At 53.0% G+C, this 27257-nt stretch overlaps 2 protein-coding genes across 8 annotated transcripts in view; both read left to right on the plus strand.

Annotated features, from left to right (window-relative positions):
* Positions 1-6531: 6531 nt before the first annotated feature.
* ARRDC1 (arrestin domain containing 1) lies at positions 6532-14402 on the plus strand. 3 transcript variants are annotated; one of them, XM_077851619.1, is made up of 9 exons: positions 6552-6692; positions 7934-8029; positions 11991-12101; positions 12555-12605; positions 12704-12858; positions 13087-13269; positions 13367-13543; positions 13622-14057; positions 14133-14402. In XM_077851619.1, exons 3-9 carry the CDS (start codon positions 12008-12010, stop codon positions 14195-14197), a joined length of 1161 nt encoding a protein of 386 aa, XP_077707745.1. In that variant the 5' UTR covers positions 6552-6692; positions 7934-8029; positions 11991-12007; the 3' UTR covers positions 14198-14402. The 3 variants fall into 3 exon arrangements, with proteins under 3 accessions (XP_077707744.1, XP_077707745.1, XP_077707747.1); XM_077851621.1 differs by having other exon boundaries at positions 6571-6692; positions 7948-8029; XM_077851618.1 differs by lacking the exon at positions 7934-8029 and having other exon boundaries at positions 6532-6692.
* Positions 14403-17410: 3008 nt separating this feature from the next.
* The window catches only part of EHMT1 (euchromatic histone lysine methyltransferase 1), a 144681-nt gene continuing 134834 nt past the window's right edge, over positions 17411-27257 (plus strand). For 3 of the 5 annotated variants that reach the window (XM_077851622.1, XM_077851624.1, XM_077851625.1), the window contains exon 1: positions 17419-17497. In XM_077851622.1, the coding sequence (XP_077707748.1) occupies positions 17435-17497 (63 nt within the window). In that variant the 5' untranslated portion in view covers positions 17419-17434. Of the gene's footprint in view, positions 17498-27257 lie in introns of all 5 variants that reach the window. The other 2 variants (XM_077851623.1, XM_077851626.1) reach the window with 2 other exon arrangements.

The following is a 27257-nucleotide window of genomic DNA, read 5'->3' on the forward strand; positions in this document are numbered from 1 at the left end:
ATGAGATCACATCAGAAGAAAATGCAGACAGCGAAGAGAAGTCAAAGACAGCCTGGATGGATACTCCCTTATTAAGGGGAAAGAGAGGCTGAAAGGAGGAGCAGACCATGAAAAGAGAGAGGTGTCAGGTAAGAGGAAAACCAGGAGAAAAAAAAAAGAAAACCAGGAGAGGGCAGTAGCCTGGGAGCCAAGTGAAGGCTGCGTGTGAAAGAGGCGTCCGCTGTGTTGGGTGCTGCCCTTCGGTCCTGTACCTTTGGAGTCTGGAATTAGTAGCTGAGCACCATGAGGACACCAGCAGCCTTGACGAGGACAGCGCTTGATGGAGTGATGGCAAACTACATACAACTGACCGGTTAAAAGGAAGAAGGTTGGAGGCAGTGAGACAGACAACGCTTCTCAGGTGTTTTTGCTAAAAACAGGAGCAGAGAAATGGGGCCAAAATTGGAAAGGGAAGGGAAGTGGAGAGATTGTTGGTTTTATATAGGGAGAGGAGATGGCATGTTTGCTCACCAGCAGAAATGGTCCCCTAGAGGAGAACCTGGGCGAGGGGAGGGCTGGAAAGGTAGGCAGGATTGTGGGTGGCCCAGCTTAGTAGGAAAGAGAGGCTGGTGTAAGGTTTCTGGGAGGCAAATGGGTGTGGAGTTAGGACTTTGAGGGAGTTCTCCACCTGTGAGAACTTTCTACTTTCTCACCTAAGTAGAAAACGAAGTCATCCTTTGAAAGTGACCACAGGGGAGCAAACGTTGGCAGTGCAAGGAGAGGGGTGCAGGAGTGATGGGACTGGCTGGAAGAGAAGCAGGAAAAGGCAGCAGGACAGCCCAGTGGTGTTTAGGGCGCCAGGCAGGATGACTTCCCCAGCCTGCGTAGACTGCCGCAGAGAAGGTAAGGAGAAAGAAAAGGGGTGGGTATGGGTTCTGGCCCGGATGCTTGCCTCACAGTGGTGAGAGTGCCAAAAGAGGAAAGGAGAGAGGACAACAGAGGGGTGAGGCCAATGGGTTAGAGTTCCCAGGAGGGTCCTACGGATTGCAGGAGTCGGGGTGCTAGAGAGAGTGGGCTAGCAGGACAGGAGATGGTAGCCAAAGATGTGTGGGCCTGAGACCACAAGGGCTGCAGCTTGGTGACGACTGTAGGCTTCCGTGCAACCCAACCACTCCAAAACCTACTAGCTTAAGATGACATTGATTCATGATTTTTTGCAATTCTATGATTGGGGGTCTTATGTTCCACATGGTGTCAGCCAGCTTTCCTCCTTTGGTTGCACTTGGCTGGGAACTCCCTGGAGCATCTAATTTCTTTTCTAGGTGACTTGCCTTTGAGTGACGCCTCATTATTCAGGGTTCCTGCAAGGCCAGGCAGGATAACTGGACTTCCTTCCAGCATGGAGGCTGTGCTTTGAGTGACAAAGTCCCACTGTGCACGCATTTATTGGACCTCCACTTGAATCATTCTTGCTAGTACACCACTGGCCAAAGCAGGTCACCAGGCAAGCCCAAAGTCAGTGTAGGAAGTCTGTCCCACAAGTGTGGTTCATGGGGGGGACCACTAGTGGAATGAACGGCCTGCCCTAGTCCATCCTCTGGGCTCTAATGACTCATGTTCCTCCCTCTTGAAGAGTGCACCTCGCAAGTGACCCCAGGATCACCATATCATCAAGACATTAGGCTTGGAGTCCAGTATATTGTTATGTGCAACAGGCCCAGGTGGATGAGGCACATTGGGTGTGGCCCTTTTTGCTCCAAGGGCACATTATCTGCCCCCCAACACCCAACATTTAGTGCTGAAGCACACAGTACAAGTGAGCAGACATCCTGTTCAAAAAGGGGGAGTATAGGAATCCCTGGGGGGCTCAGCGATTGGGCATCTGCCTTCCGCTCAGGGCGTGATCCTGGTCCTGGGATCGAGTCCCGCATTGGGCTCCCTGAATGGAGCCTGCTTCTCCCTCTGCCTGTGTCTCTGCCTCTCTCTCTCTCTCTCTCTCTCTCTCTCTCTATGTCTCATGAATAAATAAATACAATCTTTAAAAAAAGGGGGGGGGGAGTATACCCTTAGTCACTGGTCCACAGCAATTTTGGAATCCAGCTAACGCCTGTCACAATATTCCTGGATCAGGGCTTGTCTGCTCCCTGTAAGTGGCTCCCTCGGCTACTGTTGTCAGTGTTTGGGGTTCCTCACTCTGGGCACTGGGCCCTGCATGTGCAGTGACCCCCTTTCCATAGGAAATGGCCTGTGTTTGCAGCTGAGTGGCTTCGTTGGTCTGCTTCCTGACAGTAGAAAGTAAGAGCTCAGTGGGTGGCTGGGTGGCTCAGTGGTTCAGGACCTGCCTTTGGCCCAGGGCGTGATCCTGGAGTCCCGGGATTGAGTCCCATGTCGGGCTCCCTGCAGGGAGCCTGCTTCTCCCTCTGCCTGTGTCTCTGCCTCTCTCTCCCTCTGTGTCTATCATGAATAAATAAAATCTTAAAAAAAAAAAAAGGAGCCCAGATCCCTCTTTTATTTCAAACGTTGTCCATTTTACATTTAAGTTCAAGCAGATACACCCCTTAAAATATGGATTTTCTATATATCAAATAGTACCTGGTTTCACTAGACAAAAGCTCTGCTGAAAATGTTTTTGAGAAGAAGGCTCTTCGGTCCGGTGGCCGTGAGTCAGGTGCTGTGGGACAACGTCAAGACTCTTAGAAGCCCTTTTGACAGGCTGATGAAGTCTATGAGGATTCCCCACTCCCGCCTGAAAGCCTCAGAAGTCTTAACAAGGGATCATAGAACCATACCCTTGAATTTACTTTCATGTTTTGCTGGCAGTGCCCTGGATTTAATCTTCACCATGATGCCATTTCTTACCTTCAGAATTTTTTGCTAGTTGGGAAGGCTAGAAATGAGAAAGAGTTCTGACTTTCTACCTCAGCAAGACCTGGATTGGAAATACTTCCTCTAGGTTGTGCCAGAACATGCAAGTTACGTCTTTAATTCTTTTATTTAACTTTAGCCTAACTGAACAAAGCCAACTGGCCTTAAAGTTCCCTGCCAGGAAAATCAGATCCTTAGACACAGTTTCCACTTTCCTTGTTTCCACAGGCCGTAGGCTCACCATTTTCATGCCGATTCTGAACATGGCCTCCCTCATCCAGCCTCCATCAGCAAAGTTCTTGCTGCCAGTGTCCACCTGCTGCCTGCTCCAAAGTCAGTGCCAGATTTTAGAATTTTATTATGGCAGTATCTCACTTCTAAGTACCAATTTCTGTCCCAGCTATCTATTTTGTTGCATAATTAACCACCCAAAATGCAGTGGTTCAAAACTATTTTTGGGCGCCTGGGTGGCTCAGTCAGTTATGTGTCTGCCTTTGGCTCAGGTCATGATTCCTGGACCCTGGGATCAAGCTCCCTGCTCCCCTGGCTTGTGCTCTCCCACTTTTTCTCAAACAAATAAAATCCTAAAACAAACAAATAAACAAAAAACAACCAAAACCCAACTGTATTTTCTTGTGATTCTGTAATCTAACTTGGGCTCAGGTGGTTGGTTCTTCTGCAGTTGGCTGGTGTGGCAGATTGTCTCAGATTGTCCTAGTTCCCTCCCTACGTGTGATGCATCACCCATGTTGGTCCTGTAACTGTTTTAACGCACTTAAATGTGGTGGAAAGTTCTGGGACTTCTCAGTCCAGGCCTGAGGATTGGCAGCTTCAACTTCCTCTCTATAGGGGGCTTGCTGTCAGGTATTCAGCCTCATTGTCTGGAGACCATCATGCTGTGCAGGACCCCAAACTAGCCATGTGGACAGGCCTCATGGAAGAGACACCTAACCAGCCTCAGTCGAGGCATCATACATGTCAGTGAAAAGAGCGATCTTGGACATTCTGCCCTTAACACACCCCACCCAGAGTGGAAAAGTGCAGCCTGATTTTCAGAATAAGTAGTAAATCAAGGCGATTTGGGTCACTCCTACAGCTGCAGTTATTGGGGTATGTAAGTGAGTAAAGCAGGCAGCCTGAGAGGATTTCACTCCCCTGGCAGGTATTCTCTCTCTCTCTGCGATCTTTTGAAAAGGTAGCTCAGGACTGAGAGAATGTGGACAAGCTGCAAGGCCTCCTCAGAACCTGCAACCTATAAGGCATGTCTTTCATTGCAGCTCTGCCAGTTAAGTCAAGAGGCTAGCCCAGATTCAACAGGAGGGAAAAGAGCCTCCCTCCTGGTGGGAGGAACAGCATGAATGTAAAGGGATGGGGCAAGTTGTTGCCAGACATCTTTGTAGACCAACTAAGGAAGCAGTAGGACAGGGCAGGACAGGGAAGGTTCTTGGAGAGGAGTCCTGGGAACAAGAGCTTAGTTGATCATGTTGTTATTTTCTGTATCTTATGATGCTTGTTCATTTTGGGGGCCTTGCTGGCTGGGGAGAGGCTGCCACTTCCAGACTTAACTAATTCTTAGAAATAGTAACTGGCCTGCCCTGGACCACACCTTTCACATGCAAAACAACCAACCCAGAAGTCAAATCCTCAGATACCTTTATCAAACACACATCAATATTCCCCTGTCCTAAATCACCATGGGGCCAGGTACCCGACAATTAGAGACCACCTCTGCAGCCCTGAGGCCACCGGAATTATTCAAACCCATCTGATCCTAAGCTTGTCGAAACTTGCTTACCCTGCTGCACCCACTCCTTTTCACAGAAGACACCACAAAGGCTCTGGGCTGTGCTCTCTCCTGGCAAATTCAGCCTCCTGCCCAGTCCTGGTAGTTCCTTGTGCCCACTCCTCTTGGGTCAGTTCTAAACTCTTCTTTCAAGGCAGTTGTCTCTGCGTCTGTCACCTTTTCATACCTGATTAAAACAATCCCAGGTGCCTTTTAAGAAGGCAAGGGGTTGGAAGGATCACCCACGTGGATTCTGGAGGCACTAAGAATTCCTGCAACAGTGGTATTGGAGACAATGACAGAGTCAGGAGCTGAAATCACCAAAAAATAAGGGGGGCTGACCCGGGCATTGAAGATGACAGTAACGGTGCAGCAGGTGGATTACCAGTCTGAGAAAATGAGTTAAAGCTGGGAGCCTTTGGTTTGGAAGTTGTTCTGAGTCAGGAGGGCACACACTCCAGGCCCAGACCTGGGGTGGGGTGTATGTGTGTGAAAACAAACATCTACAGGTGAGAGGAGAGCATGTTTGCGCAGACACTGTAAGTGAGAGCACAGCAGAGCTTTCCAGGACAGGGGATGGTGGGTGACCAAGCTGACTTGGGGGGGGGGGGCGGTTCCAGTTTCTCACCTTTATCTTAGTGCAGCCAACACAAAGATCTCGCTCTTTCCCTGAACCCTCCCTTCTTGACTTGTGCTGTGGACTTGGGCATTTATGGGTTGTCCACAATCCTCCCCAGGCCCACAGGCACCCTGAACTCCTAGTTCGGGGGAATCCCTCCATTTCCATGGTACCGACAGGCAAATATCTTAAGTGCGGCCAATCAGACCCCTCCCCACACTCCCAACACCTGAGTCCCCAGCGAGCCAGGTGGGGCCTGGAGCTGGCTGCACGCTCCTGGCCCCCCAGGCCCCTCCTCTGTCTCAGTCTGGCCCCGTGGGATCCCTCCAGCCTACAAACCCCTCTCCTTTTGCTGCAGGGCTAGATCCGGTTTCTGTGGCTTTCACCCCAAACTCTCGGTGTCATCAGCGCTCTGATTTGAGTCACCCTCTCCAAACCGGGGACTGCCAATCTGTGGTCCTTTGTCTCCCTCACACACGTGCGGACACCTACTTAATGCGCGTCCTGTAATCTGCTCGTGGTGACTTTGTCCCATCCCCAATTTATCTCCAAGCCAGTCTAGATACAAAGACTACAAGGACACCCCGCGCAAGCATCGCCCTCCCTCGCTGCGCTCCCTCTCGAGCCCCCAAACCCCGGGTTCCCGCTCCTCAAGCCCTCCCAGATCCCAGATCCCGCAGGTCAGAGGGGGTCCCTCCTCTCTCACCTCCCCCCCCCCGGACGCCGCTTGCACAGTCGGGGACCCACATCTTCGGGGCTGGGGGGGGCTCCGGTCCGCGGCCTCCGCGCGAGTCTCGCGAACCCCCGGGTCCACTCGTCGCCCACCGCAGGGGCCCGGCCCGCCCATAGGGAAGAGGACTCTGGGCGCTGGGGGGCCCGCCCCGCGAGGTTCTACCCCCACACCCCGAGCGACGCGGGGCGGCCCTCCGCAGCGAGCACGCCGACACCTGGCAGGGCTGGGGAGGCGCGCCGGCGCGGGGCGCCCTTAGACAGGTGAGTCCGCAGCTCTGCCCCGAGCAGCAGGCGGCGCCCGTGCGCCGGGCCGACCTCCACCCGTGGGCGGGCCGGGAGTTGGTGCAGGGGAGGGGGATGGGGAGGGAGATGGGGCGGGGGCGAGGGGGCCGGAGCCAGGTGCGGGGGGCGGGCGGGGATAGGAAGGGGACTCTGGGGGCGGGGGATGGACCCTGGGGGCGGGACGGGCCCGGGACGGTGGGGGGGCGGGCCCGGCGAGGGGCGGGCCCTGGAGGGGGCGGGCCCCGGAGGGCGGGGCTGGGAGCGCGGCGGCGGGAGGGGGCGTCAGTGCGCGGCCGCCCGCTCAGGGCGGCGGCATGGGGCGGGTGCAGCTCTTCGAGGTCTGCCTGAGCCACGGTCGCGTCGTCTACAGCCCCGGAGAGCCGCTGGTGGGGGCCGTGCGCGTGCGCCTGGGGGCGCCGCTGCCCTTCCGAGGTGGGCGCGGGGCTTCTCTGGGGAGGGCCGGGCCGGCGGGGCTCAGGTGGCCGCGCAGCACCTGCGGCGGGGCCGGCGCTCCCGGAAGCGGCAGCCGGTGGCGCTCGGCCGGGACCCGCGGAGCTGGAGGCGCCTCTTGCCGCCCCCGCCCTTCCCTTCCTGCCGGCCCGGGGAGTCTTGGGCCCCGCCGCCGGCAGGCAGGGCTGGGGTGCGGCGGCCGGGCGGCGCATACTGGCCGGGGTGGGTGGCTGCTGGCCGTTGGGGCGGGGCAATGATGCCAGGGTGGCTCAGTTCTTCCGCATGTGTCCTTCCTGTTCTCTCCCCCTGGGGTCGGCCAGAGTCGGGGGCGGAGATTTAGATCTTGCCCACCTTACGAAGGCCACTCTGACACGGACAGACGCACTGTCGGGTCTGCAGGGTTCGTTGCGCCCTGCACCTGCTGGGCCCTCACCTGGAACCTGGCCCACGCTGGGCTTTCTCTCCCACACCCCCAGGTCCCTGGCGCAGCCACTCAATCCTCATGGTCCCCCCGACGCACCTGCTTCCACCCAGGCTAAGGCCTGGCCTGGCAAGCTGGGAGGGCCTTGGTCATCCCAGTGAGCATCTAGGAGCTGAACCCGAGGCCTTTTGCTGGTGCAGACATCTGGGACTTGGGGACCGGGAGTCAGGTTGCTGCTGTGGCCCTCGCTAGGGCTCTGTGCAGGTGCTGGCCTTATTTGCCATCTGACGTGTGGACAAGGCCCTGAATGGGACTTCAAGGCTCAGCCCTCAGGGTGCGGTGGGCAAAGCTGCACCCCAGGGACTCTCTGCCTGGTTGCTGGTTCTGCTCCCACTGGACTGCTGCTCCACCTTGGCATGCTTGGCCAAAGCCATAACCGTCAGGCATCCCTCTGAACTTTAGATCCTCTGAGTCCTTGCATGGTGGACCGGTCAGTCCTTCTGGTGCCTGCTGAGAATGCCCTTGTCCTGATGAGTCTGACTCCTGACTTTGACATGTTTGAGGCCACAGGGTCTAGGAAGAAGCTGAGTGGGTAAAGGTACCTCTGGTCAGGTGTCCAGCCTTGTGGCAGAGGGCACAGCAGTGATGGTGCAGCTCTTCCCTGGGGTACAAGTGAGAGATGAGAAGTGAGATGGGACTGAGGGGAGAGCCCAGGGCACAGGAAGGAGGAGTAGGCTTGTGGCTAGAGGGATGGCAGACATGAGACCCCGCGCAGAGCTCACTGCTTGGCTCATCCGCACAGTCATGCTTCCGCAGCTGGGGCCCAGGGCAAGCAAGCCGCTACTGACCAGTGTGGAGGGATGGCCTGGCCTGCTCAGAGTCCCCCAGCTTCCATGAGGTAGGTGAGATGTGGGTGAATGGATGGTTGGGCCACAGGATGCTGAGGGAGCCCCTGCTGATGGTCCCCACTGTAAATGTGCTGGCTGAGCCGCTGAATAGGGGAGGGAAGATGGGGGCATAGGCTGAAGAGTCAATGGATTAAGACTCTGAGGCAGAACAGTTATTATTCAGATTGTCCCCTGGGGCATAGACGGATCGCGGATACCGAGGCCATTCTGGGGTTTCTTTCAGCCCTGCTTGGGTTTGGAAAAGGAAAGACCACGGTTCTTCTTTCTTTGTTTCATTCAGAAGATACCGTTGAGCTCCTACACCAGCCAGTGATGCAACAGGGAGGCCCTCCATCACTCTAGGAGGACGTGGAGGTGGGGAGGCCCAGGCCTTCCCTGGGTGGCTCCTAGTCGTGTCCGCTAACTCCTTGTCTGACAGGGGACAGAGATGGTTTGCACTCAACCATGAGAACACTGGCTGCCCCTGGAGCTAATGCAGGAGAAAGCTGTGGAAGGAGTCGGTTTCCTGGAGCCCAGGTCCAGCCAAGCCTGAGGCTGGGGGTCCTGCAGGAGTGCCCTGTGCTCTGCTCTTTTTTTTTTTTTTTTTTTAAGATTTTATTTATTTATTCATGAGAGACACAGAGACACAGAGAGAGGCAGAGACACAGGCAGAGGGAGAAGCAGGCTCCATGCACCGGGAGCCCGACGTGGGACTCGATCCCGGGTCTCCAGGATCACGCCCTGGGCCAAAGGCAGGCGCCAAACCGCTGCGCCACCCAGGGATCCCTGTGCTCTGCTCTTAAGGGCAGGCATTGAGGGCAGGTGGGGCCCAGACGACAGCAGCTTTCAGCCCCTGGCTCTGCCATCACCCTGAGCTCTCACTGTGGGGCAGACACCATTCTCCCCACCTGCCGTGGACCAGCTCTGAACTCTCAGAGCAACCCTGGGACAGAGCACTGCTGCTGTTCTCACGTTTGGACTTGGAGACAGGACAGATGGAAATGCCTCACAGCCAGAGCTGTAGTGAAAAGATGTGGCAAAGGCTGGGCTGCTCCAGGTCTGGGGGAGCTGAGGTGTGTGAGATCTAGCAGGCCAGGATGAGGAATGAGCAGAGGTCTTCTTGGTCAGATGGCAGATGGTGCAAGGGACAGGGGAGTGCTGGCTGGAGCAGAAGGTTCCAGAAGTTACCCTGGAGCACAGTCCACATGATGATGTTCCTTAGAGAACTGCAGTGGCCACAGATCTGCAGATGGACGTGTATCCATTTGGTGCATCCAAGCACTCTTAGAACTGAAACACCTTTAAACCCAGATGCTACCTCAGGGCATGTTGCTGTGCGCTGGAGGGTGCATCTGACCAGAACACGTACCAGGACCCCCCCCCGCCCCCCGCCTGGTCCTGTAGCTGAGCCACGGGACACACATAGACCCACATGGGACACACAGACACACACAGGTCACACAGACACACGGGACACACATGCTGGTGCCATGGGCCTGCTCTCCTGCAGGAGCACATCTCCCTTGCGTGGGGTAGGAGGGACAGTCCTGCTGTGTGTGTCCCTCCCCCTGCCTCCACAGTCCCCCTGTGGAGGAGAGTGGACAGAATGGCCATTTGACTCCAAGACAGTGATTGGAAGCTGCTCACTCAGGTCACCACAGGGCCTTCAGTGTGTGCAGAGAGGCCCCCTGCCTGGGCCTTGGGAACGTCTTAGGACTTGGGCCCCTCTGGGATACCCTGAGGGGAGGCTGATACCATTTGTGTTTCTGAGATCAGATGACCCCGTGTCATGTGCACCTGAATTCTGGGGGCCGTTTTGGGCTGGATGGGTGACAGTCTTAGCCTCCCTGCCATTAGACATGTGGGCTGTGCCTGGATAATTTGTTGTTACAGACAGGTTGCTCACAGCTCCTGGGTAGACAGGGTGGGTTCTGAGAACTGTGGGTACTCTGGTGTGTGTGTGCATGTGTGCGCGTGTTTGAGTGTGTAAGGTCCCAGCAGATCCTCCTGTTGCTTTGCCAGGGCCCTGGTAGCAGCTCGTGGTGTGATTGCTGTGAAGATTGTGTTTTTCTTTCTTTTTTTTTTTTTAAAAGATTTTATTTATTTATTCATGAGAGACACAGAGAGAGAGAGAGAGGCAGAGACACACAGGCAGAGAGAAGCAGGCTCCATGCAGGGAGCCCGATGTGGGACTCGATCCCAGGACTCCAGGATCACACCCTGAGCCAAAGGCAGACGCTCAACCACTGAGCCACCCAGGCGTCCCAAGATTCTGTTTTTCTATCTCCTCTCCAACATTAGTCAGAATATTTAATATTTGGCAATCGGATAGGGTAAAATGGTAACTCGTCTGAGTTTCTCTGGTGTCTTCCGAGGTGGGGTGTCTGTTTCTGTCGTTTGCTGCTGTGCCACTCCTATGACAAACCACCCCTAGACTAAGTGGCTTAAAGCAACCGTTTCATCATGGCTCCTGGCGTCGTGGATTGGGAATTTGGACAGAGATGGGCAGGTTGAGGCTTCGGCTCTCTACATCATCCACTGAAGTCACCTGACGGTTTTCAGCTGGCACTGGGCCGATCAGTCTGGGGAGTGCCAAATTCCTTTGGGTCCCAGAATTCGCAGGGCAGCCAGCTCCAAGGTGGAGTGCACCCTCCCGCCTCTGTGGGGAGTGTAGACTGCTGTGGCATCTGGATTGCCATGCGTCCCCTCTCTTATCCAGCCCACCCCACTGTGTTCCTCTGGGGCTGCGGGAGCCTGTGGGAGCACCACAGGTGTCTCAGATCTGTGGGGTGGGAGCAGATCGGGTCTGGCCTTGGGAGGGGACAGCTGATGGGGTGTGGGTTAGAAATCTGGGCTGGGGTCTAGTCACGGGCGCGGTGCCGGGGGGCATGCAGGACAAGTCGGCTCCCTGGGGGAGAGCCTGGTGGTCCGTGAGTGGCCAGCAGGAGGCTTGCTTGGGCGGGGTGAGGCTGGCCTGGGGAGACTGCACATGTCTGGTGAGGCTGGCCCTGGCCCTGGGCACTTGGGATCCTGGGTTCCTCCCACTAAGTGGCTCTGTCAGAAGGTGTTAGATTCCAAGTGCCCTTCTTCTCAGCTGACCATCATGTCAGGGGATGGCAGGGAGAGGCTGGGCAGGCAGGCTGGTGTCTTTGGCCTTGTCTTAAGCCTGCAGTTATTGGCGGGGTGGAGCTGCCGGGCCATCCGGGGCTACTCAGCACTGAGCCTCGGCTGCCCCAGCTGTGCTGTCTCCCCTGGTTGTCCAGCCAGGGCCTCTGGCCACAGTGCTCTCTGGGCTTGTGTCCCCTGGAGTGGGGAGTTTGAGTTCCTGACCACAGAAAGGTGGTGGCGACCTCCACTGCAAACAGGCCTAATCTAGGCGTTTCCACCCGCGAGTAGGGCAGAGGACATCGGCCCTTGTGGGCAGGACTGGTCCGGAAGTCCAGGGTGTGCCAGACTGTTGGGTACTCATCAGCTCGGGCAGGTCTGACCACATTCCTGCATCCTGAAGGCTAACAGTTAGCTTCCTGGAGCGTGAAGAGGCACCTCCCAGCCTGGTTGACTTGCCAGTGAGGCCACATGTAGTGAGGTTGGCTGTTCATAGGCTTTTGTCGTCATTGGTGCCCCAAGCATCTCTTGTAGGGAGCTGAGTTTCCACAGGTCTGCTGGGCCCAGGGTGGCTGGAAACCAAGGTTACCAGGTGGGGGATTGTGTGGGACATTTGGGTGACTGCTGGGACCCTCCTGTTCTGGACTTCAGGACAGATCTGCCTCTGTGCCTTATCACCCTGGCTCCCTGGGACTACCCCCAAATGTGGGATGGACAGAGGTATCCTCTGCAGGGCACAGGCCACTTGTGGGCCCATCAGAGGCCCAGCTCGCCCCTTGGCGAGCTCTACCTGAATCTTTGTGATGGGGGCAGGAAGGGGCCCAGGCCTGTGGCTGCCTGGACTCATGCCATCCCCCTGCCTTGCAGCCATCCGGGTGACCTGCATGGGTTCCTGCAGGGTGTCCAACAAGGCCAACGATGCCACGTGGGTGGTGGAGGAGGCTTACTTCAACAGTGCTCTGTCGCTGGCTGACAAGGGTGAGTCTAGGAGCCTTGCACTTGCCCTGCTGCATTGAGTGAGCCCCTGGCACCCCAGGGCAGACATTGGTTGAGAGTGGGGCCTGTCTGTCCACCACAGCTCCCCATTTGCTTCTGGGATCTCTGTGCTGACCCACCCTCTGGAAAGGCTTTGTACCAGATGTGTTTCTCTGCCTGAAGGCATGGGGCATTGCCTGATAGGGTCTGGGGGGTTGAGGGGGCCACATCTCCTGGGTGTGGGTGGGCTCCGGCCCCTGGCAGAGCCCTGTCCCCCTTTCCTCTCCAAGCCAAGCTCTTGTAACCCGTCCTCGGCCCAGGTTGCGGCCCTGTGCTGCTGTGGCACCAGGAGGCAGAGGCTGGGAGTGTGAGATGGCCCACTGCCTCTGTCCGCTGTCCGGTGGCGTCACCTCAAGGCTCCTGAGCCCCCCCCCTCCCCCCGTCTTGTCTCTGCAGGGAGCCTGCCAGCTGGAGAACACAGCTTCCCCTTCCAGTTCCTGCTTCCTGGTAAGAGCCCAGCCTTGCCTGGCCAGGCCTGGTGCTGACGGTGGTAGACAGGAGGTGGAGCAGGGGACAGTGGGTGTCATTCCCTGCTCTCTCTCCAGCCACAGCACCCACATCCTTCGAGGGCCTCTTTGGGAAGATCGTGTACCAGGTGCGGGCCACCATCGACACACCACGTTTTTCCAAGGATCACCAGTGCAGCCGGGTGTTCTATATTTTGAGTCCCCTGAACCTGAACAGCATCCCAGACATCGAGGTGAGGAGGGAGTGATGGTCTCCTAGGTACTCCCCACCTTCCCTGATGCCCTCTCCCCAGGTAAGACGAGGTGGCCGGGATCTAGAAGAGCAGCAGCTTCTCTGCCCTGAGCTGACTGTGTTGTGTCTGGGGGCAGGGCACATCGGGGTTGAGTGGGCTTGTCCAGGGGTGAGGGAGACCTGAGCTGCCCACACCCCCAAGGCCCTTCATTACTCTCCTTCTCTCAAGCAACCCAACGTGGCCTCCACTACCAAGAAGTTCTCCTACAAGCTGGTGAAGACGGGCAGCGTGGTCCTTACTGCCAGCACTGACCTCCGTGGCTACGTGGTGGGGCAGGTGCTGCGGTTGCAGGCTGACATCGAGAACCAGTCAGGCAAGGACACCAGCCCCGTGGTAGCCAGTCTGCTGCAGGTCAGAGCCTCCTCTGGCTGTTAAGGCCTGTCCCCGCAGGGCTGGAAGAGGGGTAGGTGGCTGGCCTGCCCAGGCTCACAGGCTGGCTTTTCCCTAGAAAGTGTCCTACCAGGCCAAGCGCTGGATCTATGATGTGCGGACCATCGCAGAGGTAGAGGGTGCGGGCGTGAAGGCCTGGAGGCGGGCACAGTGGCAAGAGCAGATCCTGGTGCCTGCCCTGCCCCAGTCAGCCCTGCCAGGCTGCAGCCTCATCCATGTGGACTACTATCTACAGGTGCGAGGGTCGCAGGGACTGGGGCGGGGCAGGGGGCAGGCGGCAGGCGGCCTCGCCTCACTCTCCCATCCTCCCCAGGTCTCCCTGAAGGTGCCTGAAGCCACCGTGACCCTCCCTGTCTTCATCGGCAATATTGCTGTGAACCATGCCCCGCTGAGCCCCCGGCTGGGCCCAGGGCCGCCTCCTGGGGCCCCAATCCCTGTGGTGCCCTCAGCACCGCCCCAGGAGGAGGCTGAGGCTGCAGCCAGCAGCCCCCATTTTGCAGATGCAGTCTCTCTCTCCACGAAGAGCCACTCACAACAGCAGCTGTTACCTGCCACCTTCGGCTCCATGCCCGGTGCCCCTGAACCCCGCCCTCAAGATGGCAGCCCCGCTCCCCACCCCTTGCCCCCTCCCTTGTGCATCTCCACAGGTGCCACCGTCCCCTACTTTGCAGAGGGTTTCGCAGGGCCAGTGCCCACCACCAGTACCTTGATCCTGCCCCCAGAGTACAGCTCATGGGGCTATCCCTATGGTGAGTGAGGGGCCTGGGGCCTGGTTGGGGAGAGGGCACCAGGAGCTCCACGCAGACCTTGCTCTTTCCCCACAGAAGCCCCACCATCCTATGAGCAGAGCTGTGGCGGTGCAGATCCCAGCCTGACGCCCAGGAGCTGACCCTGTGCTGTCTTCTCCGGGTGGGCTGACCTTTGCCCTGGGACCAGGCACCCAGGGCCTCGTGCCTTCTTCACTCCTGGCCTGACCCGGCCCACTCAGGACCCCTGCTGCCCGGCTGCTCCTTTCAGCCTCCACCTGGGGCCCAGCCTCTCCCCGGGGCCTGGGGCCTAGAGAGATGCCATGTAAATAAAGTGCTTCGTTTGTAGAGCTGGTCACCGGCTGGCCTCTGGGCCACCCTCCTCCTGCCTGCCCAGTGCAGTGTGCAGGCATGTTCCCCACTCCTGGCCCTGCTCTCCTTTCCTTCAGACCTGGGAGCCTGCCTATGGGCTGTCCCACCCCCTCCGGGGCACAGCCCCTCTCCTGGGTTCTGGGCCCCTCTTCCTGCCAGGTGTCTAGGTTGGAAGACTGGCTGGGGGAGTGGGACCAGCGTGGGCTGGGTGCCTTTAACTCATCTTCATGGTTCTGCTTCAGGATGCACCCTCCAAGCGGGGCTGGCATGTGTGGAGCCTTTGTTTAACTTAAAATGTATTTGTAACACAGGGAGAGGACCACCCCTGTAACGTTTTATTGACACACCTTGGGCTTGCCCATCTGGCACCCATCGTTCTGAGTGGCAGTTCAGACCTCCTGCACTAGAGGAAATCCCATGGGGGGTAAGGAGGAGGGCTGGCCCAAGTCCCCGCCCCTTGTGGGGTTCCCTTACCCTTGTACTCAAGCCTCAAGTCCACGGCGGCCGTGTCTGGCTCTGAGGGAGACTGATGCTTGTCTCCCATCCAAGGGTGAACACACAAGCCCATGCCTGCTCCTGAGGTCCCTTTCAAATGCCTGTTGTCTAGGATCCAAGGAACCCAAGAACAAATAAAGTCAGGGTTCGGCAGAGCAACGTTTCCCAAAGGAGGATCCTGCAGATGTTCCAGGGCTGAGGGGAGGGCCTGTACATGCCCAAGGGGGCCAATGATCCTGGAACGTGCTTTGGGAAAATACTGGAGGTGGGATTAAGATAAGAGTTTGGGTTGAAATTCCGTATCTGACATATGGTGAGGGGGTGACCTTGGACAGCTGCCTCAGCTAATCTGTAACAAACCTACAGGACTATGAGTGGACATACCAGACCCCCCCGCCTCCCTTCTAACCCCCAGTTGATTTCTTGTATACTAAACAGTCGAGAAGTACAAGATTTGAGCCTAGTGACATAGGTGTCATTCTCAAGTTGAGGCTTCCACCCCTGGGTCCAGGGTGGCCCTTCCGGATTTCATCATCACCCAGTTTGCTAATTTCTTGGGAGCTACAGGCTGGGACGTAGATGGTATCAAGTGTGCAAACATCCCACTGGCCACTCTTTCTGGTTGGAAATGTGCTCTTTAGCCAGGCAGCCATGTACCCAGCTAAAAGTGTTACTATTTGTGGGACAGGGAGAGGATGAACATTGGAGAAAAGCTCAAAGTATGCCACAAGGAGAATAATCCATAAAACATCTGCTAGCGGTAGCCTCATAGTTAAAACCTGCGTGGGTTTCAATCCCATCTCTGCCTCTCGGCAGTTAGGCAGCCTTGGGTGCACTCGACTCCCTTGCTTTGGCTCGCTCCCTCAGTGTGGGTAACAAGTGTGTCTCTCAGGGCTGACCCACTGGTCATACAGTTCACACGGCACATGTCAAAGCCAGCGTGTGACATGTCAGTGACCACACCAGGATCAGATGGGTGTGCTGACAGTGCAAAAGGGGAGCATGTCCTACTTCTGGCACAGTCACTTACGGCTGGTATTTGCCTGGTGAAGGATGTTTCCTTCACATCAAACTTATTCAACAAATATTTGTCTCCTTCCTGCTAAGCATTGTTGTAGGGATTAGGGCACAGGAGATAAAAATCCTGGACCGTCTGGGTTACATTCTAGTGGGAAAGACAACATAGCAGTGGAGTGCCATGGAATCCAACAGAGCAAGGAAGTTCTGGGGTGCAGTATGGTTTCCAATAGGCTGGTGAGGGAAGGCTTCCTTCCCTTGGAGGAGAGCGTTTCAGGGAAGGGACAAAGGAGGGCCTGCCTGGCAGGCGTGGAGATGGGAGGACGGTGACAGGCACGTGTGGGTGCAGGTGGCCTGGCTGTGCTGTGCTGACCACAAGTACTGGGCGTCCAGTCGCCGGCTCCGATGGACTGGGGTCCTAAGCCTGTTGGGAGCTGCCTGAGGCTGTCCCAGAGAAACGTGGGGAGACTTCCCGGGTGCTCACACCTGTCCTCCTCCTCTGCACCGTGTGCACGGTCAGTGGCCACCTCCGTCATCCTCCTGGGGTCCCCTGGGACCCAGCCCTCCTGAGCGAGGGGGAGAGAGATTAGCCCTCCAGTCAGGGTCTCCCCAGTTCCTGCTGCAAAGACTCGCCAGAGAATCCCAATTTCGATCTTTCCTTCAACTCCCAGAAGATGGTAAAAAATAAGTCTGGCTGTGGGAGCGGGTGGGCGAAGGCAGTTGATGGGATGCTTGGTGTGCAGCAGGCTGGCGGGCAGAGGCCGGATCAAAGAGCCGGGGCTGCGGAGGGAGGCAGCCCCGCGGGGGCACACCCCCTGACCGCGGCGCCCCGGCCCGGCGGGGGCCAGCTCCTGCTGGGGGCATCCTCCAGCCACCCCGGCCTCCCAGTCAGGGCACCGTCCCCACCCGGGGAGAGCGGAAGCGCCCGCTGGCCGGGGCGTCCCGAGCTGGACCATCACCCCAGGTGCAGGCCACACTGCTCAGAGGCGTCCTCCTCGGCGGCGCGCCCGCGTCCCCGCCGGCACCCGCTCCCAGCGCGACATCCCTCGGCCGGGGCACCCCCAGCCCGGGGCGCGGCCCAGAAGCACCCTCCAGGCGGGCGCTGCCCAGCACGCCGCGAAGACCCTAACCCGGGTACCGCCCTAGGACGCACGTCACGATCCGCCTTCTGCGAAGGCCGGCGGAAGCCAAGTGTGTCCGGGGTTAGAGGTCAGGGGTCCTTCTCCACCCCGGCCAGGCCACCGGAATGACCACGTAGAAGGAAAAGCTAACTGTGAAAACCGGAGAGCAACGCCCGGCCGGCGCGACGCCCCCGGAAGGCCACTGCGCCCAGCCCCGCCCCCCGCCCGGCCCGCGCGTCCCGGTTCCGGTCGGCGCAGGCTGGCGCCGGGGACGCCGCACGCGGGGCCGCAGTGCGCCGGCGCGGGCGCGGGCGCAGGCGCAGACGCGCGCGGCCAGCCCCGCCCCGCCCTGAGCCGCGAGGCGCGGGCGGGGCGATGGCGCGCGGGAGGGGCGGGGCCACGCTGCGGGCCCGGGCCATGGCCGCCGCCGATGCCGAGGTGAGGAGCGGGGCGGCGGGCCGGCGGGGGCGGCGGGCGCGGAGCCGGCGGGCGCGGAGCCGGCGGGCAGGCAGGGCGCGCGGGCGCAGGCGGGGGCGCCGAGCCGGAGGGGGCCGGGCGGGCCCGCGCCTCCCCGCCACCGCCGCCGCCGCCGCGCCTCAGGCCGAGGCCGGGCCGAGGCCGCCGGCGTCCGGGCCGCGCCGCGCGGGGCGCGCTTTGTGCGGCGGGCGGGGGGCGGCCGGCGGGCGGGGCGCGGGGTGAGGGCCGGCCGCCCGGGTCCGCGTCGCCCGCCCCCGCGCGCCCGGGGCCTCTGCGGGGAGCCCCGCGGAAGGGGCGGAGGACAAAAGGGAAAGTGGGGCGAGCCGGCCAACTTCGCGGCGCGAGCCGAGGCGAGGCCGTCCGCTCCCCGCGCCTCTCTCTCCTGCGCCCCGCTGACCTTTCACTTTGTTCCGAATAGGATGGCACTGGCTTTAAGGAAAAGTTGGCCGGCCCGGCGCGCTTCTCCCCAGACAATGCTGCCCAGCCCTGGCGGCTGTCAGAAGCAGGAAGGCACGACTTCAGTTTATTTCTGAACAAACTGCCTCCACGGGCTTTGGATCTAAAAAGTTCCCGTGGTCTCGCTCCTGCCGTGTAGGCTTCCCTTTTGCCAATTGTGGCCGATAGTTTGTGTCCTAGCTCGTGGCCGCGCGGAGACCAGGCTCCCATGCCGGGGACCTCTGGCCTCGCGGCGGAGGGAGAAGCGAGCGGGAGGCAGGGAGGGAGCCCGTGGACCCAGTGCGGGATCCCATGCGGGAGCTGTGCGGGCTCCGTGCGGGCTTTGGGCTCCTGGCGGGACCCGTGTGGAGGGAGGGGTGATCGCTAGTCGCCCTCCCAGAGAGCTCCGTGTAGTAGTAACGTGGGGGCTTGGGAAAGCGAAGGTGCAGCCTCCCCGTGCACACTCTCAGCTGTGTATTTTAATCCAAGTAACGTGCGGTCTTTTTATTTCTTACCTACCTTTGGGAGTGTTGATAGTAAGGAAACGGGGAGGGTGCAGGAGTATTAAGTGAATCCCTACCATAGGCTCTGGAACAAGCAGGTGAACTAGTTAACTCTGCAAGTCACTTCCAGGTTTGTGGAGAGATGATGTGTGGTGATTAATGGTATTATCGAGCACTCGCTGTGGCTCGGGGCCCTGTGATTTACTTTAGGTAAGTTCTCTCCCTGCCCCTCTCTGCTCTGTGCAGCAGGTACTATTATTTCCTACTTAGCAGAAGAGGAAAACAGGCTTGGAAGACTTTTGAATGACTTGGCATAGCCAGTGACGGGACTAGCACTTGTTGGGTGTCTGGCGCGTAGTAGGTTCTTGATAAATAATTGATGAGCAGTTGACCCCGATGGCTCTCATTCCAGTCTTGAATAGAGGGCTTAACTGAGCTGATGATAATGACAGGCTTTTTCCTTTCTTTTTTCTTTTCTTTTTTTTTTTTTTCTTTCTTCATGAGACACACAGAGAGAGAGGCAGACATAGGCAGAGAGAAGCAGGTTCCATGCAGGGTGCCCTATGTGGGACTCTATCCCAGGACTCCAGGATCACACCCCTGGCGGAAGGCAGACACTCAACCGCTGAGCCACCCAGGCATTCCAGGCTGTTTCCTAAGCCCTTACTTGTGTCCAGTCCTGCTGTAGTGCTGTGCGCGAGTTTACTCATTACAGCCTGACAGTGATCTTGTGGGGTAGGTATTGTTCTGTTCCCGTTTGCAGATGAAGAAACAGGCACAATGCATCCCAAGGCTCAGAGCTTGTGCCGGAGACCATGGATGCAGGTAGTTTAGCTCACTGAACGTGTGCTGTGTGGGTGGTGGTCATTTTACATGAATAAAAGCTCTGGGTTTAGATTCATGATCTTAAGTGTTTATGATGGAGGTGCATGATAGAGTAAGGGGCCTCCTGGACAGTGGGTAGGCGTAGGATCCTCTCTTGCTACTAAATATGGGAAACGGTGACTGGATCAGGGTTCATTGATTGCCAAATGATTAAACTAGAAAACCCAATGCTTGATACTTAGCTAATTGCATGTTTATTCTTTCTTCTTTTCCTTGACCTAGAAAGACAGTCACCTCTTCTTCACACTACAGAGAACTAGTAAGAGAGTGGAATGTATCCACTGCTCCCATTTTGTGGATTAGTATGTGGGGGGTTCTGGGGTTTAATGTATATTCAGGATCACCCAGCGCCAGAGCACAGAGTAATGCACTTGACATAAGATTTTTGACCCAGCAAAATGTCACCTTTCCACAGGAGAGCATTCCCAGGCAGACTGTAGGCTTTTCTAGCAGGGTGGCTACTTTGTATCTTTCTTTAAACTTACTTTTTTGTTAAAAAAATACATGCACATGTACATGGTTTAAAAAATCAGGTAGTGCTGGAGTGGCTGGCTGGCTTAGTCCTTACAACACTGAGTCTCAGGGTGGTGAGTTGAAGCTTCACATTGGATGTGGAGCCTACTTAGACAAAAAAAAAAATAAAAAAATACTGAAGAAAGTTTTAAAAAAGCAAATAGTTCTAAAAGATATTTTAAAGAGGCCACCCTCCTTCTCTCTTGACTTTGTAGAGAGCAGCAGCCACTTGACACTCTTTAACATTTACTTCATGTATCTAAATAATATGCTTGTGTTGCCATGCCTCATTCACCAATTTTAGGGGTTAAATGTTGGCTTCCACGAATGATAGATGATGACTTCAGTGCTCTCATACTCTCTGTTCTCTAGAAAACTCAAAATCTTGGTTAAATTCACATCCAAAATCATCAGTCTGTTCAGGTCATTATTGTGCTGTGCTGAGCCATGTGGTAAACTACAATTATATATATATATATATACACACACACATCGTTATTTATTTTTTAAAGATTTTATTTGATTTCGAGAGAGAGAGTGTGCGAGCAGAGGGAAGGGCAAGTGGGGGGGAACCTTAAGCAGACTGTCCTGAGCATAGAACCTGATTCAGGGCTTAATTCCACGACCCTGAGATCATGACCTGAGTGAAAACCAAGAGTTGGATGCTTAACTAACTGAGAGCCACTCAGGTGTCCCTTAAGATTTTATTTTTTAGTATTCTCTACACGCAGCGTGGGGCTCAAATCACAAACTGAGATCAGAGTCGAGGGCTCTACCAACTGAGTCAGCCAGGCACCTTGTATTTCTTTTTCTGTATAGCCTTTTTTCTTCCTGGAGTTAATAATTGCCTCATTTTTCATTTGCCTGGTTTCCTTTGAACCTCAGAATAATGCTTTTGCAGTTTCTATTCTGTAAAATGTTTCTCAGTTTAAGTTCCCTTTACTTGGTCCTGTCAGCTCAACATTTGCTTCTCTGGTGCTCCTGAGTCACTCTGCCAGGTCAGGATGCACTTGTTCTCTTGACTTGGTACACATTGACGTCCTGGGAGTCTCCCCATCATTCTCTTTCCCTGAGTCTAATGGCTCCTGTCTGTGTGTTTATTCACTGGTGGTGGTGGAACACATTCTCTGGTAGCTTACCAGTAGTTTTTTGGGAGGCAGACTTTTGGGACTTGTGTGTCTGAAAATGTACTTATTCTCCCACCACACTGAAAGAATATGTTTGGGCTTGACATTCCAGTTGGAAGTAATTTTTAAGTTACTGCTCTCATATCTTCTAGTTTTCATTGTTGCTATTGAGAAATCCAGTTTCATTTTTTAAGTCTTGGTAACCATTATTCCCCTGCCAACTTTTTAGGATCATTGCATCCTTGATTTTCCTAATTGTTATGATGTGCCTTAATGGTAGCGTTTTTTCACTTATCATGCAGGATATTAAGTAGCTTGAAATCTGGAGATTGATGCCATTTTGTTTATAGGAAATTTTGTACAATATATTTGAGATAGTTTGCTTTCTACTATTTCAGTTGAATGTTGTACTTTGTGTACTTAATATTATAATTTTTGTCTTAAAAATTTATTTTGAGAGGGGGAGAGAGAGAGCAATAGAGCGGGGGGGGGCAGAGGCAGAGGGAGAGAGAGACTCTCAAGCCGACTCTGTGCTGAGTTCAGAGTCCGACTCTGAGATCACAACCTGAGCTGAAACCAAGAGTCAGACACTTAACCCACTGAGCCACCCAGGCGCCCTGGTATTCTATTTTTTTTTTTTTAATTTCATTTATTTATTCATGAGAGACACAGAGAGAGAGGCGGAGACAAAGCAGGCTCCACGCAGGGAGCCTGACAGGGTACTCAATCCCAGGACTCCAGGATCCTGGCCTGGGCCGAAGGCGGCACTAAACTGCTGCGCCACCCGGGCTGCCTTGGTATTCTAATTTTTAAAAGCTTTTATCCTGGTCATGTCTTAATCTTTTTGTTCTACTATTTGGGAGCATTTTTGACTATTCTTTCACTGAATTTTTAACTTCTGTTTTTGTATTTTCACATTTTTCTCCCTTTTTTTAATGGCTCCTGTTCTTGTTTAACGTACACAGTATCTGCTTAATTTCAGTTAAATTTCTTAAAATACAATTAAAACTTAAAAAAACTATGGCATCCCTGGGTGCCTTAGTCCGTTATGCATCTGACTTTTGACCTCAGTGCAGGTCTTGATCTAAGGGTGGTGAGTTCAAGCCCCGTGTTGGGCTCCATGCTGGGCCTGTGGCTTACTAAAATAAAATAAAATAAAATAAAATATAATAAAATAATTGGTTTTCTGCCTTTTTTTCTGTTTCCCCTGCATTTCTCTTTGCTGCTGTATTTTTTAACTTCTTTCTTTCATTCTGGAAAGCTTCTTCCATTCTGGTGATTCTTGGCTGTTTAGTCACCGTTAAGAATAAAGTGCTGAAGGGGAGGAGGGCGGGGGATGGGAGTGAATGGGTGACGGGCACTGAGGAGGGCACTTGACGGGATGAGCACTGGGTGTTATTCTGTATGTTGGTAAATTGAACACCAATAAAAAATAAATTTATTTAAAAAAAAGAATAAAGTGCTAAAAATGGAAAGCTGAGAGTTTAGGGGCTTGTTTACTTGTTTCTTTAGTGGAGGGCAGAGGGCAAAGATGGACTTTTCTGTTGGCTTTCCTCCAAATGTTACTATCCTCTAGTCTGGCTTCCTCAGAGAAGGCTCCTTCAAGTCTCTTGCCTTGTTGGTGAGCTGGACGTTGTGGAGCTAGGTTACAGGGCAGGAGGAGGAGGAGGGTCTTCTGTGGCTCAGTCCATGGCCTTGACCTAATTTCTCTGCCTGTAGTTGTGGACTTTACTCCTGACTTTTCTGCTATGGTCCCCAGTATGGGACACTCCTGGTGTAGTTTCTTTCGTCAGAGCTAACCCCCTGGTCTCTGCAGGTCCCAGAGAGGAGTGCTTGTCTGAGTCTGTAGGAGGGGTCTGGGGACCAGGAGTCCAATGCTCCTGGGTGGAATTTTACACCTACACCCCTTTTTAGCCTAGAGTATCCCCCTCATCTTCTGAACCTCTCTGTGGTGCTGTGGGTTCAGTCAGCCTGCTTCTGAGCAGGAACCCCTTTGGTTGGGTTCCTTTTCCTCTGCTCTGTGCAGTGATTTGGCTCTCCTTCATCTTCCTCTTCACGTTTCATGTAGGGCTCTAAAATGTGTCTTAGATGAAGTTTACGTTTCTTTTTTCTGTTCTTGTCTTTGGTTGATTTTTACTAAGGAGGGTAGAAAGTGTTCTGTTGTGCAGACATCAGAAGGGTCTTGAGAAGTGAGTTTTCACCCACACTAAAAACATAGCCTCCCCGTGGAAAGGGCTGCCCCTCAGGATCTCTGTGGTTTGTGTTTCTGCGCTCATTATTGGGGAAGGTTCTGGAGTCACAAAAAAGGTGATCAAGAGCAGTGAGTGTCTCTTAGCCCTAATGCTCAGAGATCTCACTTGTGATCGGTACCAGAGTCCTTGTTTCCTGCTTCTGTTTCCTGTCCTATCATAAAACGGGTTTTTTATGTTGGACCACATTTTATTGAGTTTGTCTTTGAAAATAATTGAGCTAATGAGAGCCATGTTCTTTTCTTTAGGAACTTCATATTTAGCATTTCATTGGTCTTACCATGCTTGATAGAAGCCTTTATCTTCTAGTAAGTGCGTGGTTTGATTTCATGTTACGATGATGCTGACTCAGCCAGTCACATAGGGAATAGTTGGAGCCTGGTTACTCTGGCCTACTGTAGGTGTAGTACAGAGTGTATCTGTTCTAGATTTTGAAGTCCTCCCATTTACTGTTCTGCTTTTACTTAACAACTAGTATTTTCACTTATTTAAAAAAAAAATATCTCTCCACAGGTTTTGAGTTTTGAAACACTACTCTGAAGGAGACATTTCCTTCGAAATGGTGTCTTCCTAGATGAGAGGTCACTTTCCCAATTGTATCACTGTCTGTTGGTATTTTACTTAGAAAAGTTTTTGACTGCTTTTTGCATCCCAATTTTAATAGGTTTGTTCCGTTAATAGGTTTGTAGGTTCTGATCGGAGTATATTTAAAATGCTCTTTCCAGGGGGTCTGTAAGCATTTACCGAGCACCTTCTATTTCTGAAGTGCTAGTCTGTGTACTGTGTAAGGGGACATGCACATTTTTGAGATCATTCCCTGATTTCACAAAATGTAAAAATGTGGTGGAGCAGATATTACCAAGCAGGAAATGAGATGGAATCAGTTAAAAGTTAACGAGAAAAGAAAGGCCTGTGCTGCTGCATTCATCGCTGCAGCCAGAACTGTGTTGGGAAAGGTTCCTTGAAGAAGATGGGTTAGTCCAGGTCTTCAAAGAGGTGAGGGATGAGTTGGAATGCTGAGGTACAGTATGTACATTTCTTTTTTTTTAAAGTCATTTTAACAAATTTATAAAATTGAAACCTAAAAATGTCAAATATTTGTCATCTGTTTTTCTGATCCTTGTGAATGTGCATGTTCATATTTAAAAGTGGCTGGAATCAGTGAGCATGTGCTGTCTGCATCTTCCTCTTTCGTGTATTATTTCCTGTGCATCCGTATCTTTAACATTTTTAATAGAGCCACATGGTGTGTTTTGTAGAGATGTCCCAGTTTCCTCAATCATGAATTGGGTGAGTCTGTATCCTTTGGTACAGGGTGGAATTACTAGGTCAGAAGGGGTGAGTGGCACGAGGTGAGGCTGAAGAGGCAGGGCCAGGTCATATAGGGTCTTGTTGCCTTGGTAACCAGTTGGTGGTTTCCTAAGTACTGTAGACAGTCAGTGAAGGATTTTAGGCACAGAATGCTATTTTAAAAAGATGACTCTGGCTGCTGTGTGGAGAGTGGATTGAAGGAAGGCGGGAGAGGAAGCAGTAGGGAGTAGGCCTGGGCCTGGTGACATGGTGGAGTTGCAGAGGCCAGTGGATTGAGTCAAAGTATGTATGTGTGAAAATTCAGTTTTTTGAGTAGGTAAGATAGGTTACATGGTTCAAAATTCAAAGAAATATAAAAGTATAAAGTGAAGCATCTCCTTTGTTCCCAAGCACTCAGTTCTCTTGGCAGGCCATTGGTGTTATTATTGAGCCTATACAGGCAAGTACATACGCAGGTACTTTAGATTCTTTTTTTAAGATTTTATTTATTTATTCATGAGAGACACACACATACAGAGGCAGAGACACAGGCAGAGGGAGAAGCAGGCTCCATGCAGGGAGCCTGATGTGGGACTCAAACCCGAGTCTCCAGGATCAGGCCCTGGACTGAAGGCAGCGCTAAACCACTGAGCCACCCGGGCTGCCCGATACTTTAGATTCTTTATTATGGAAGTTTTCCAAACTATTTAGAAGTAGATGTATGGGGGGATCCCTGGGTGGCTCAGCGGTTTAGTGCCTGCCTTTGGCCCAGGGCGTGATCCTGGAGACCCGGATCCAGTCCCACATCGGGTTCCCTGCATGGAGCCTGCTTCTCCCTCTGTCTGTGTCTCCGCCTCTCTCTCTCTCTGTGCCTCTCATGAATAAATAAATCTTAAAAAAAAAATAATTAAAAAAAAAAAAAAAGAAGTAGGTATATGGTAGTTGAATGAACCTCTGCATACCTGTCTCGGGCATCAACAGTTACCTCCTCAAGGACAGTCTCTACTCCATCTGTGAATATATATTTCAGGTAATATAAATATTTCAGTTAATAAATATGCAGTTACTGTTGATATTTCTTATTTCAAATTAGGAACAAAATATGGTCTATTCATTGCCCTTGATAGATTTCTCTTAAATCTCAATATATTGATTGACATGTCTTTATTTTTCTTTTGCAGTTGTTTTGAAGATAATGGTTCATTTGTCCCAAAGCTTTCCATAATCTTGATTTTGCTGATTGCATTGCTATGATGTTTACATGTTCCTCTGTTCTCTGTATTTACTGTCATTGATATTTAAGATCTGGAGCTGTTGTTTTTCATATTGATAGCTGTCATGCCACTCTTGAGTGGTGGAAACGTGATTAGTGTGAATTGAGATGTGCTTTAAGTGCAAAATATACACAGGATTTTGAAGACTTAGTAAAGTATCACATTAATACTTCAAAAAATACTAATTGCATGTTGAAATACAGTATTTCGGGTATATTGGGTTAAATATTACTAAAAGTAATTTGTGTTTCTAATTCCTTTTTAAAAATGGGATTACTAGGAAACTGAAAATCACAAACCCGGCTCATGCTTGTGGCTCACATTATTTTTCAGTTGGACAGCCCAGGGCTAGAGACTGCATCAGACGTAGGTTTGTCTTTTAAAAGCTTTTCTTAAAAAAATAAAATAAAAATAAAAAAAAAAAAGCTTTTCTTTTATTTTTTAGCAAGAATGCTTTGTAACTAGTACTGAGTTTTGTTTTGTTTTGTTTTAATCGGGCATAATAAATCTGGTCGTCTTGTTTTGTGCTGTTAACAATCATTGATATTTATTGCTCAGAGTCATTAACTGCGAAATGGCAGACTTTCTTCATTTATTATTTGGAGTATTTCTACAAAGAAAAATTGCTTGGCTACCATGAAGTACAACTCATGGGAAAGGAGAGAGATTTTTTTTTTAATTGGAGTATACTTGACACACAATATTACATTAGTTTCAGTGGAAGGACTGAATCTTTGTTAATGGAAAGCATCTGACACCCAGTGGCCTAAAGAGTGCTCCCTGAGAAAGGCCTAGAGGGCTTTCTGTTTTGTGTAGTTTTAAAATTGTTTGCTAGGCTGGTTGTAAACTGATTTCTGTCCTTGAAGTACAGTCTTCTCCTCCCCATCAGATTCCAAGGCTGGCATGTAGGCTTAGAGAGTCTTCGTTGCTTGCGTATCCTTGCCCTTCGCCTGTGCTTTGTGAGCTCCATGAATGAATGCTAGAGGCTAAAACAAAATGCCCGCTGTATCACTGGCTGGTGAAAGGTCAGGTGTTCCCCCACCTCTGACTTGTCTACCCGTCTGTTTTCCTTCCCTTACAGAAGTGGTCTGTTAGAATCTACCCTTATGGTTCTGTAGTATCTGTTCTCATACCTTAAACAGTTTCAGTAATCTTAAGACATTTAGGCATAACATAAATACAGTTTCTGGGAGAACTTTATTAACAAATGTTATGTACATAGAATATATGTTATATGTACACTTGACTCTTGAACAACTTGGGTTTGAACTGTGCATGTCCACTTACATGCAGGTTTTTTTTTTTAATAAATAGAGCATAGTACTCTAAAGTATATTCCTTATGATTTTTTTTTAAGGATTTTATTTATTCATTCATGAGAGACACACACAGAGAGAGGCAGAGACACAGGCAGAGGGAGAAGCAGGCCCCACGCAGGAAGCCCG

Source organism: Canis aureus, chromosome 16, assembly GCF_053574225.1.
Source record: "Canis aureus isolate CA01 chromosome 16, VMU_Caureus_v.1.0, whole genome shotgun sequence".
In the NCBI taxonomy this organism is placed as follows: domain Eukaryota; kingdom Metazoa; phylum Chordata; class Mammalia; order Carnivora; family Canidae; genus Canis; species Canis aureus.